The sequence below is a fragment of the Dicentrarchus labrax genome, unplaced genomic scaffold, assembly GCF_905237075.1.
Source record: "Dicentrarchus labrax unplaced genomic scaffold, dlabrax2021, whole genome shotgun sequence".
NCBI lineage: Eukaryota > Metazoa > Chordata > Actinopteri > Moronidae > Dicentrarchus > Dicentrarchus labrax.
Window position 1 is genome coordinate 7,991,944 of NW_026136721.1, and position 12,381 is coordinate 8,004,324.

General features: G+C 41.7%; 1 protein-coding gene and 2 non-coding genes across 4 annotated transcripts in view; 1 reads left to right on the forward strand and 2 right to left on the reverse strand.

Annotated features, from left to right (window-relative positions):
- The first annotated feature begins 400 nt into the window (after positions 1-400).
- On the forward strand, positions 401-472 carry trnae-cuc (transfer RNA glutamic acid (anticodon CUC)). Its single transcript has one exon. It is a non-coding gene; the product is annotated as a tRNA-Glu (tRNA).
- Positions 473-1,072: 600 nt separating this feature from the next.
- trnay-gua (transfer RNA tyrosine (anticodon GUA)) lies at positions 1,073-1,160 on the reverse strand. Its single transcript is given in 2 exon segments — positions 1,073-1,108; positions 1,124-1,160. It is a non-coding gene; the product is annotated as a tRNA-Tyr (tRNA).
- Positions 1,161-5,673: 4,513 nt separating this feature from the next.
- Positions 5,674-12,381, reverse strand: part of LOC127355331 (E3 ubiquitin-protein ligase DTX4) — a 31,600-nt gene continuing 24,892 nt past the window's right edge. For both annotated transcript variants that reach the window (XM_051386115.1, XM_051386113.1), the window contains exons 5-12: positions 8,796-8,857; positions 8,507-8,668; positions 8,326-8,387; positions 8,066-8,232; positions 7,820-7,973; positions 7,635-7,724; positions 7,430-7,528; positions 5,674-7,075 (exon numbers count right to left, since the gene is read on the reverse strand). In XM_051386115.1, the coding sequence (XP_051242075.1) occupies positions 6,944-7,075; positions 7,430-7,528; positions 7,635-7,724; positions 7,820-7,973; positions 8,066-8,232; positions 8,326-8,387; positions 8,507-8,668; positions 8,796-8,857 (928 nt within the window). In that variant the 3' untranslated portion in view covers positions 5,674-6,943. The remainder of the gene's footprint in view (positions 7,076-7,429; positions 7,529-7,634; positions 7,725-7,819; positions 7,974-8,065; positions 8,233-8,325; positions 8,388-8,506; positions 8,669-8,795; positions 8,858-12,381) is intronic.

Consider the following 12,381-nt stretch of genomic DNA (forward strand, 5'->3'; position numbering starts at 1 on the left):
TACCTGAACATTTCTATTACCATACTTTTCAAATATAGCCCATAATTTTCTTTATTTTGTACATCACTTTGTCTAGAATCATCGTCACTGTCTGAAAATATTTAAATACAATTGTGCACGCAGTGTATGTGGACATTATATTGTGTTCTACACAACACCTGATCAGTGTTGTAGTTTCTGTTTTTCATAGCTTTACCACTTTACCATAGGTTTTTTTTTTTTTAATCTGTAACCTATTTATTTATTTCACGTAAATTCTGCTGTGACAAGGGAATTTCCTGAAGACAATACGTTACGACATACTGTTGGCGCTAGAACCCCGTCATCTGCCTAGAGGGGACAACCAAGCATATCCCATAACCAAGGATTTAAATTTTTAAGGTTTTAAGGCTAGGCAGCATCCCTGGTGGTCTAGTGGTTAGGATTCGGCGCTCTCACCGCCGCGGCCCGGGTTCGATTCCCGGTCAGGGAACGCCTCTTTTCTTCACTTTCGAGGTCTTGTTGCAGCTTTCACCTGTCGAACAGAACAATCTTGCGTACTGTTTGAAGATATTAAGTAATAAAAAAAGAAAAGTTGGTAATAACAGAGGACAGAAAATAAATGTCGCTCTTTAAAAATTATTATTGTATTATTATATTATTATTTAATATATTTAATTTACAAGATTGGATTTTTTTCCATGTAGTTCTGTATATATTTATTTATTCTTTTATCTATGCACTAATTTATTTATTTATTGATTCTTAAGTAATTTTTCGTCCACCACACCAGTGACATTACTTACAGTAAGAACAGCTGGCACAACATTATGATTTAAGGTTAAAGTAAATTTAAGTTAAAAACTTTCCATGCTATCTACACCAGAATACTCCCACAGTACCACCAAGTGGACATCATGCAGAAGTGATCCAGCGGCAGCAGTGAGAGAATATATTGACATTTCAAACATACTTATTAAACCAGAGGGCACATAACGCTGTGTGAGCAGGGGAGTAACGTGTTAGTAATTTACGGCCTCCTACAAAATGTGTGTGCAGAGAAGTTTGTAATTCAATGAGAAAAGAGACACCCTCCTTCGAGCCGGATTTGAACCAGCGACCTAAGGATCACTGTCAGAAACACCTACAGTCCTCCGCTCTACCAACTGAGCTATCGAAGGGGCACGTACTAGCTTGTGAGAGATGTTTCTTTCTACGGAAGAATATACATGAGAGTTTCCTTTCATGTGATACAACACAGCGGGTCAGGTTTCATTCATTCTTTATTTTTTCTTGTATTAATCACTCGTACTCCAGCAATTATTTTGCGATATTTACACTTTGCTTTTTCCCACCACATGTTTGAATGCTCTCTCCCATACCAGCACCATGACCACATCCCTCCCATCCACAGACGTTGGGATGAGGTACTGCCTTCAGTAGGGATGAGAACCAGTGATGGGAAAGAAATCCACATTTAAAGAAGGGACAAAACTGAAATGGTGAGTTTCTAGTTGTAGCTCAGACTCAATCAATCCAATTCAGCAAGTCAAGAGAAACTAATAAAAATAATAGTGACATCTACTTAAGTTTCTTGTTCATTGTTCAGAAATCAAAGCTTAAGGCCACAGATAATGTAAGTGAACTTTAGTTGCATATTTAGCGATTATACAGGTGGTGACATTTACGGAACGGCGATCAAAATGAACACCGGTCGTTTGCTAAGAATTAAATTCAAACTTTGAAATCTGAAGCGCCTTGCGTGATTGGTTGTTCAAAGATGGAATTCGTGATTTGATTGCCTTATGAAAGATGGATCTCGCCACTTGATTGGCGTTTAGAGAGATGGGCTATGCAGCACGGTTGGTTGTCAGAAGATGGACTTGGACATTTGATTTGCTCGCAAAAGATAGACTAAGCTGTAGAATTGGTTTTGAAAAGATGGACTTCGCGATGTGATTGGCCGTATCTGTGCAATCGAAGGGGCACGCACTGCCCTGTGGGAGATTTTTGTCTCTACAGAAGAATGTACATGAGAGTTTCCTTAATCAGAGTCACAGCAGGGGAGTAACCTGTCAGTAATATGCGGTCTCCTTCAAAATGTGTGTACAGACGGGTTTGTAGCTCAATGAGAAAAGAGAGACCCTCCTTCAAGCCGGATTTGAACCAGCGACCTAAGGATCACTGTCAGAAACACCTACAGGGTCCGTGTATGGTTTGGTCATTATATTTTCCTTTCAGAAGCTATCGAAGGGGCACACACTGTGCTGTGAGAGATGTTTGTTTCTACAGAAGAATGTACATGAGAGTTTCCTTTCATGTGATATGAATATTTCCCAGAAGTCTGTGTAAGCTATACAGCTTTGTATGTGTCTGTTAAAATGAGAACAACACAGCGGGTCAGGTTTCATTCATTCTTTATTTTTTCTTGTATTAATCACTCGTACTCCAGCAATTATTTTGCGATATTTACACTTTGCTTTTTCCCACCACATGTTTGAATGCTCTCTCCCATAGCAGCACCGTGACCACATCCCTCCCATCCACAGACGTTGGGATGAGGTACTGCCTTCAGTAGGGATGAGAACCAGTGATGGGAAAGAAATCCACATTTAAAGAAGGGACAAAACTGAAATGGTGAGTTTCTAGTTGTAGCTGTTTGCTACATTGCTCGCATGGTTTCAGACACTGCACACCATGGATCAAATCAGCCTTCAAATCAACCATTAGTCTCTCCCAAAGACACTTGAGGCTCATTAATAACTCTTCTTTTTATCCCCACAAAAACTAAATAATGGCCACCTCAGACTCAATAAATCCAATTCAGCAAGCCAAGAGAAACTAATAAAACTAATAGTGACATTTATTTCAGTTTCATTGTTTAGAAATCAAAGCCATTCAAATTAAAAGCAACATAAGTGACTCACTGATCATACAGGATCATTGTGCAGTGTTTGGGCCAACAGAGCAAGAAAACTGCTACAACACAAGAGGAAATTGGGATTTGATAACATTTTACAATGTTTAAAACAATCATTTTCATCATGCCACCTGTACTTTAATAGTTCTGCTGCTTAAAGAGGGGTGGACATGGAGCAGAACATCCATCAACAAATCTGCCACGAAAACCCTTCAGGGTCACAAATATTGAGAGCTCCAGTAGCAGGACAGATGATATGAAGAAAATGAAAGTCTACTTTACCTCACAGAAGAGCAAGGGTACAAGGGTTTAACTTGTTTAAATTCATTACATTTCACACTCAGATAGAAGTCTACCATCAAATTCCTTTTCCAAAGAAAAGACGACGCAAGTCAGCTTAACGTCTGTACACAATGAAAAAAAAAGACTGTATTTAACAATACTGTCTTTGTAAACCAATTGTAACAAATGAAAAAGGGCATAATTAATACAACATAAATGTACAAAATAAAAAAAGGCAATTTACTCTATGATAGTGTCAAGAAAAATGCTATTAAAAAGCAAAGGTGTAACTACATTTCATATTCAAAAAACAAAAAACAAAGAAGTTACCGTACAGGGAGTACCATCATCAGCGGAGTACCCAAATAATACCCTAAACTGGGAGCGTGTTGGTAGTATACACAGTACACAGATCCTCTTTTTCACACACACACACACACACACACACACACACACACACACACACACACACACACACACACACACACACACACACACACACACACACACACATACACATACAGGTCTGTTAACATTGGGATAGGAGGTCATTTAAAGACCCAACTCAGAGACTGGGCAGTGTGCTGATCAGTCAGGAGGGGTAGAGACGACCAGAGGAGAGGTGTCGAGATAAGGATGATAACGCGTTTATCATTCCTTCTTCTCAGATTGCATATAGAGTCCAAAACGGGAAAATTGATTGAACAATGATTTATGATAACAATAACAATGAATTATTATGATTTAATAATAATTAATTATTTTATTATTCATTTATCGATCCAACACAAAAAAGAAACAAGGGCTTATTTTTCATTCTTTTGATTTTATGCTCAAGTCAAAAATAGGAACAGACTGAAATTGATTCATTGTGTCCCATTTGTGTCACCAGGTCACTTAAAGCCTGCATGCAGTGAATGGTGGTACCTGATGTAATGTGACTCACTGTATCCATGGTAACATTATACTAACTGTTTTTTGTTTATCTGTTTGTGAAAGTGAAGACTTTTAACGTGACATTTTCTAAAATAATTAAAAATTTAATATTCCACAAAAAGGGGCCGTGTACAATCGGATTTTTTTCTTCCTATTTTTGACTTAATAAACAAAATGAAGTACAGCAAATAAGCTGTTATAGTTTTTTTGTGTTTGATGAAGAAATATTTTTTTCATTTTCCAGTGTTGGATTCTACATTGAATATGAAAAGAATGAATAATGATGCTACTTATTTTCCTAGTCGTAGATTAAAGGTCCCATACTGTGTATCTTTTACAATCTGGCTTTTTGCATTCACACTGATCCTCCGGTGCAGGCGCAGAATACTGCTCAGTCCCTGATTCTGGTCCCTGATTGGCCGACACAGCAGCTCATCTGATTTAAATGAGGTAAACCTACAGACTGACGGCCTTCTGCTTTCACTGGACGGACTGAAGCTATGTGCAAGTGATGCCAGCCAATCAGGAGCAAGTCCAGTTGTGGAGTGTTTCCTGTAGTTGTTCTAATGGTGCATTTATGCAGTGTTGGAATAATCGGAAAAATCTGCTTCCGAGTGGGAAAATTCCAGTCAACGCTCCCTCAAGTATGGCTGGGGGTTTTTCACACCACATCACACGTATCATTTTACTTCAATTAATTACATCTTTGGAGATGTGAAACACCACCACATCTGTAATGTCATATCATTAGAGCCCCTTTTTCTCACATGGGAGACTGGGAAAATAATTCTACATGTTCTGTGTAGATGAGTGGATTGTGGCTGAGCAGCTGCATATCCCCACATTATAACATTTGTAGTTTAAATGTCATTTTATGATACAACCCGTTTTTTTGGGATCGTTTTAAAATGTAAAAACGAATAAATTGAATTGATTTATCGATCAGCTCTATTGGAAAGTCGACAAATATTTTGGTACACGACTTCCAGCATATATAATACAGCACATCTTCTGCTGTTTTCACATTGTGACTTAAAGCTCGTGAACGCACCAACGTCGGAGAGCGACTTGCCAACAATCCGAGGAGCATGTGAATGTTTTTGTTGATCTCAAGTAAGATGGACATTTACATAAATATGGGACCATAAACAGATGTCTTTCTACCAGAATTTGGTAGCAGGGTCCTTGTCTTTTGATCAAATTTGTAGAATGGTGGTCAAGTTCATAGTAGTTACTGACAACCACGTGATGAGGCTTTACCAACTCCAGTGTCCTTGACTAGTTGTCCAGCTTGACCAACTAGCATGTGTTTGAATATTATTTTTTTTGGGTGTGTTTGGGCAGACCAGACGATGATGTCTGCTTCAGTTCTACCTCTCGTCCTCTCCATCCTCCCCAACCTTTCAACCCTCTGCCCAATCCGAGGGGCGTTCTGGCTGTTGAGACCAGCCCCAGGCTCTTGGTTCATTCCAAGCACCAATAATGAAGCTCATTCAACCCGAACTAAACGTTTCAAACAAATCCTCAACGCTTAATTCTAGGCAGCCCCGAAATGCTCATCTTCATCAGGTTTTTATTCAAATCGTGACAGGATACAACAGCGTTCACATCCACTGAGACCATATGAACCGTCAAAAAGGGACAAAAAATAAACATAAAATAAAGATATGTAAGTAAATACTGGTACCTGTGTATCTAAGGTTAACTTGTACCACAGTGGCTCAATAGTAAGACTCCAAATAGGCCCAAATGGTTAGGCCTTAGTTTGGTCTTTTGTCATTTCACACACAATCAAACATACAGAGCCTAGGTCATATAAAAACCCATCGAGTCAAAAGTAAGAGGTAAAGTATGGAATGACGTTAAATGAGGATTATAGTAACGACGATAAAAAAAGGTAGATAACTGATAGTAACGTTTGGATTTGTTCCAGGAGCTTGCAGGTTGAGGTGTAGTTCATCGGTATCACCACAAGAGGGAGCAACAGCACTAAACTTCAACCACAGACAAGCAGGTGGTTTGAATAAAGCAAGCACACAATCCATCTGTCTCTCTCTTTCCCCTCGTCACTCTTGGTTTCCTCGTGTTTTTAGTGATAGCTAAAGTACCTGTTAAGTACCATACAAGTTAGTTTTACTATACTCCTACCCTAGGCTACATTCACCATCTTTCTCTCTTTCTGCTACATCATTCCTGCTCTCCTTCTCCTGTCCCCTCCCCCCACCTCTCCAACTTCTTTCTCTCTTTGTCCTTTCTCTCCCAGTTTTCAATGAACTGCTCTAAAATCGTACCGTCTTTACCTGGCTACTCGTTCTCTCAGTAAAGTAAACTTGTTTTGACCTATGTATTAGTACCGATTCATTCTCACTTACATTTAGTACCTAGCTGTTCAGTAGTTAAAACCTTGAGTGCCACCGTTCTCGCTGCTGGTGTCTTAGCCTCCTCCTCCTCCTCCTCCCCTGCGTTGCCTTTCTTTCTGTGCTGCAGCTTCCTCAGACTCCCTCCTACTTCTGCTGATGTGCTTGCTCTAAAACTGTGAAGTTTGGACGGACTCGCGTTGACAGGCGGACCCCGCAGTGACTCGATCAACATCTTGAAAAGTGGTTACCTCGGCAAAACAAAATCTGTGTCTCCTACAACCCGAAACGTCCCCCTGCACCCCATTTAAGTGCTGGCAGAGAGAGTGTGTCTCAGTCTAGGACCTCCTCCCACTTTTTATTTTCATGGTCAGTCCCTTCCTCTACTCCTCGTCCTCCCTGTCACCCTTCACTCATCTCACACGGATGTCTCCTGTTTTCTACGCTGCCCACCAAGGTCGCTGTCCTTTCACTTTTCCATCAGTCCGTCGTCCTCTGTGATGCCCTGAGCCCGGAGCTCTTCCAGGACGTTGTCGAGGTGTCCGGGGTCGGGGAAGCCGTGTCCCGTCAGGTTGGAGCCAAACTCGGTCTTGTGGTGGACCTTGAAGACAGGGCAAAAATAATGTCTTTTGAGTCAGTGACAACAAACCTGATGTGCATATATATCACAAACTACAGACTGACCAATCCATTCTTGAGTCACAGTCAGACCTTTTAAAAACCATTTTGAATGCAATTTAAGACCTATTTTAGATCCATACTGGCAAAATAGTACAGAGGATATGAAGGAAAATCGATATTGGTTTCATGTCAGTTTCGTTTTTGTAGTTGTTACAGCGTGATCAATAACAAAATGTTCCCAAAAACACATTTTAAAGGCAAGACTGAAAAATGCAACTTCATACAGGTGACGTTAACTTCAATCAATCAATTGTTGGATTCCACCCTGATGTACCTCGTTCCAGATGACGGTGTCAGACTCTCCTGTAGTGCTCGAAGTACCAACTGAGAAGATCAACCTGCGGTCCCACGCCACCAGGAGCAGTCTCAGTACCTGAAACCAACAGGTTTTTTTTTTTTTTTAGAAAAAGACCTTTAAAAATGGATCTGTAGAACAGATCTACGTCGGCTGCTGTCGAGTGTCCGTGGATTGTGTTTACCTTGCGTCCTTTCTCGCTGTCTGGGAGGTAGCAGTGTCGGGGAAAGCCTCTGGCAGTGAAGGGCTTTCCTGGGTTCGGATGCTCTGGTCCCTGAAAGGAGAGGATTCATATTAGTAGGCATTCGCGCTGATCAACTTATACCGCAGACGAGAATACAACCAACGGTGCGGTCAGTTCTGGAGTACCTGAATGCCTGGTGGTATGTTGTAGATGATGCGTACGGTTTTGCAGTCAGGATGCCCTGGTAGAGAGTGAGGGATGACGTGGTACTCCATCTTCCCTGCCGGTTGGTTGCCTGTCTTGACGCCGTAGATGGCTTTACAGGTGGGGCACTGAAGACTGAGTAGAGAGGATGAGGTTGATTATTATTATTATTATTATTGTTATTATTATTATTAAGTTAAGAGACAGTCTCTCTGTCTCTAACCTACCTGCCGTCCTTGTTGCCGTTATTATACATCGCCACCAGACACTGGAAATGGTACTGGTGCCCACACTGTGCTAGTCGCCCGACTGACTCCGCCCGAGACACGGGCCCCACCCCTGGACCCTTGTATCCTGACGGACCCCCCAACGGCTCCATACAGATGGTACAGTCCTAGGATAAGACAAGGAAAAGGAAACCCATTATAAAAACCATATGCCTCTCTGTACCAGTTAGGAATATGAAAGATATAGGTGCTGTTCATACCTCCTCTGGTGGGCTTTTTACTTTCTGCAGGTACTTCTTTACCACCTCCTCTGGAGTTTTACCTGAAGACAGAAAGGAGAGGGAACAGAAGAAGATGATTATTTTTTTCTCAAGGGCAGAAACCATCAAACCACTGCAGCTGTGATGTTTTTCTACAGCTGGTCTCGACTTGAGTGCTTACCCTTGCGGGCCTGTTTCTTTGTGGTTTTTCTGCAGCAGTGGCCAAAGCCTGGCACCGGTTTGATGTCACTCTTGCTGACAGGTGGAGGGTGCAGCACGAGTTTAGGAGGCCTGGTCAGACACACGGGCAGAGCGGCAGCACTCATCAGGATACCCGTGATCCCTGAAATACAGCAGAGAGACACTGAGAAAAAGATCGTCCCCTGTGGTTTCTTGTGAAATTCCCAGAAGTCCTCAACTTTTTCTATCTGTGACCAGGAGCAGGCCTTGGTTAGAGAGCAGGTTCTTACCGGCCAGTGCAGGGTGAACAGGACTGGATCCATTGAGGTTCTTCACTGGGACGGTGGGCACACTGGAAGAGGAGACAAAAAGTGTTTAGTTTGGTGTATTTCCTGTGAATTCCGATCAGACACGAGAGGCTGGCAGAGACTTTGACTTTTACTTTAACCTGGAGAATCTGTAGAATAGATACTCACTTTGAAAAACAGATGACTGTCATTTTCACACTCAAGAGGTTACAGTTGAGAGAACCAAAGTGACAAAATGTGTCTGTTTCTTCTAGAAACTTCCAAGAGGGACAAAACGGAATAGAAAAAATGTGTCAAAAGATACTTAAAGCGACTCAGCTCTCCCTCTTTCTGTGCCCTGTCTGTCCTTCTATCTCTCCTTTCCTCCGTTTGTGTCTCCTTGTCTGACAGTGTACTGCTTCGTCCGGCAGCTCGAGAGTGTATGAATGACTACGCCCGGCGGTGTGTGTGTTTATGAGAGGTAATCCACGGAGTTTCCATCTGCTCAATGAGCTCAAAGAGATGGACGTCACACAGCTGCTTGCTGGGGATTACCTGCCTCGTCACAAAGCCCATCATCATCATCATCTCTAAGTGCTCTAAGTGACAAACACACACGGATCACACACACGGACTCAGATCATTAGTTCTTAGGGAATGTTATAGGATTTTCCACAGTCCCGTATATTTGAGCTTTACTCTCATAAATAAACATTTGGTGCAGTGTTTTCATGGTCAGGGTCTGAGGTCTGTGGCTCTTTGCATTCAGTTTTTTTCTCACTGAAATGCTTAACTTAAAGTAGTTAGTCATAAACTACTCAGCTGACAGCTGTATGTGCCATCACAGCCATTCAGCTGGGGTCAGTGGCAGGTTATTCATTGAAGACTACACTTACAGACCTGGAGGCTACTCAGGCTGTAGAACAAAACACACACACCCACTTAGTCGTAAAATGGATGCTGAAGGGGAGGAAATAAACACACACTCGATGAGGATGTCTGGAGGCTGTGTTCAAGCTCCAAGTGTCTGATAAACTCCAAGACTGGCCAAACAGAAATGTGTCCGTGTTGCCATGTGAGTAAATGTAAAGATCAACTCTTTATCTAGGGAGCAATGGAAGCTGTGATTCAAGAAGAAACACAAACACCTAGCAGACAGGCCCATATGAAACTGCCCATCCTTCCAGCTGGACTTGAAACGGCGACCTAAGGATAGCCGTATTCTCCACTACAGCCCTTGAAGTCAACAGGTTTTTGATCAGATGTCTGAAATAAGGTCTGTGGTTCACACAAGTTTAGGACATTTTCACATTTTGTTCTACAACATGAAACACGTCAGTAAATACCCCAACATGTGAATTCTGACGCTTTTACGTGTTGGTGACATTAAAGCACACCGAACAGATATTCTACTCGCTGTTCTGCCTTTACAGCCTCATTGTGTTTGTACTCATGCTCTTGCAAAGTATTCTAACTCAAACTTTACAACCTGTAGATCTTAATTACAAGATTACAAGTTTAATGGTGGCGATGCTGAAGTCATGTGACCATGAGGTGTTCATTTATAGCCTAATGTTAGCTTTTTACTTATGGTCATTGCATTTACGGTTCAAAGATCTGAAAAGTGGTGTTGATTTGTGAAGATTATCTTGCTGGACAAAATGTGTTTGTGTTTCTGCAACAAACCAAAAGCCAATGGAAAAATCCCAATTCAATTTTTGTCAAAGGAGCCAGGGCTTCCAAGTTGGCCTACAAAAATACGTCATCCCAGTGGCAGCTGAACCCTCGTCATCATCATCAACTGTAAACACAATCACTCGCAGTAACAGACTAGTATAGGCGGGGTGACAGGCAGAAGGACAGAGTGCGGTGGTGATCTGTTGTTGGTTTAGCTTTAACAGGCTTTCTGTCAGTGTACTAAGCTGCTTTCACTTAACCCTACTCAGTGACACATGACGACGCGCGAGTGAATGACTCACTTGGATGTGTGTGTGTGTGTGTGTGTGTGTGTGTGTGTGTGTGTGTGTGAGTGTAAGTCTGCACTAGTGTGAGGGTGAGGGAAATAGTATGAGAGAATGACTGTGTGTGGGACCGGGTGTTACTTCACACTTCAGAGAGAAAACGCAAAACATCAAGTGTGAGCAGAAGAGTAAATATACAGAGTCAGGGCTAAACAACAGAAAGCAATGATGTAATCTGCCATGAATACAAGTTAATAGATGTCACCAGGTGATACAGGTCCACAGTGAGCTTGCAAAACTCAATTACAATTGAAGTGCCATGACATCGCAGGGTGAAGAAAGATTAATAGAAATTGATACACAGACAGACACTTTTCTGCCTGTAGCTGTGATATAGTAGTGGGGTAGATTACCACAGAGGGTCAGAGCAGTAGTGGGACAGGTCACAGCACACATCCGTCTAGACACATTCAAACCAGCCAACTTAAGATGTCTACAGAGAACCTGTACAGGTTTCTACAACAAATTCAAATCTTCAAATCACTAAAACAATTTTCTTGTTTCACTGTATATACTGCATAGTTGGACTGTTGTTCACACAGGTTTTGTCTGCATGTACAGTTTGCATGGGCATACATTTTGCCCATACATCATACCCCATGGGCATGGATGGACAGATGACAAAAACCTAGGTTTCCACTATTTTTAAGCAATCTATTTCCAGTAGGGGTGGGCGATAGGGGCAAAAAATAATATCTAGTTATTTTTGGGGTTTTGGCGATAACGATAATCAGTCGATATCCTTTAAAATGTGATCTGAAGTACCGGTAGTTTCAGGGACTGGAGGTGTTTGCATTTTCTCTCTACCATCACAACGCGCTGCTAAACTGTTGCAGGGAGCATGCTAGCGAGAGGTCATGTGATCACGTCATGTGATCATGTAGGCCCACTAGTCGTGTGACTGAATCCTGCCATGCTGAAGAGAGCGCTGCTGCACCGTGTATTAAGTGGATGTGAGGAGTTTCCGCGTGCGTTTAAATGTTTTTGGCGAAGTAATTTAAATACTTGATAATGGAAATTTGCACATCGTCAAAACAACAATGACGATACTATTGCAAACGATATATATCGCCCACCTCTACTTTCCAGGAGCTTTCCAGGACATTTTCCTGGAGTTTTTCTTTACAATATGAGACAGTACTTGTTTACTGCTGTGAGCTTTCTTTCATGGGGCGCTTGAAGGTTCTCAGCACAGCTGATTCTTTACGCTTTCTGAATTGAATGAATCAGTTTTTCTTAGACATTCATTTGGCCACAGCTCAGACTAACATACAATAAAAAATTTCCAGGACAACATAGATTATTTACAGGATATTTAGTCATTTAAATCAATTTCCCGGTGTGTCCAAGACTGGAAAACTAATCTCTAAATTTCCAGGTTTTCCAGGATGCGTGGGAACCCTGAAAAATATCATGTGAAAACAAAGCCATGTGGATGCAAAGTATAGATAAGTATATCGTTCTGTCCAGTCCTTACTAATACCTCATCGTCACCCACGGGAGGTCTAATAACAGTAGATAACTCTTTATGTCTAATGCCTGGTTCAGACTACGATATCAGCCCAATA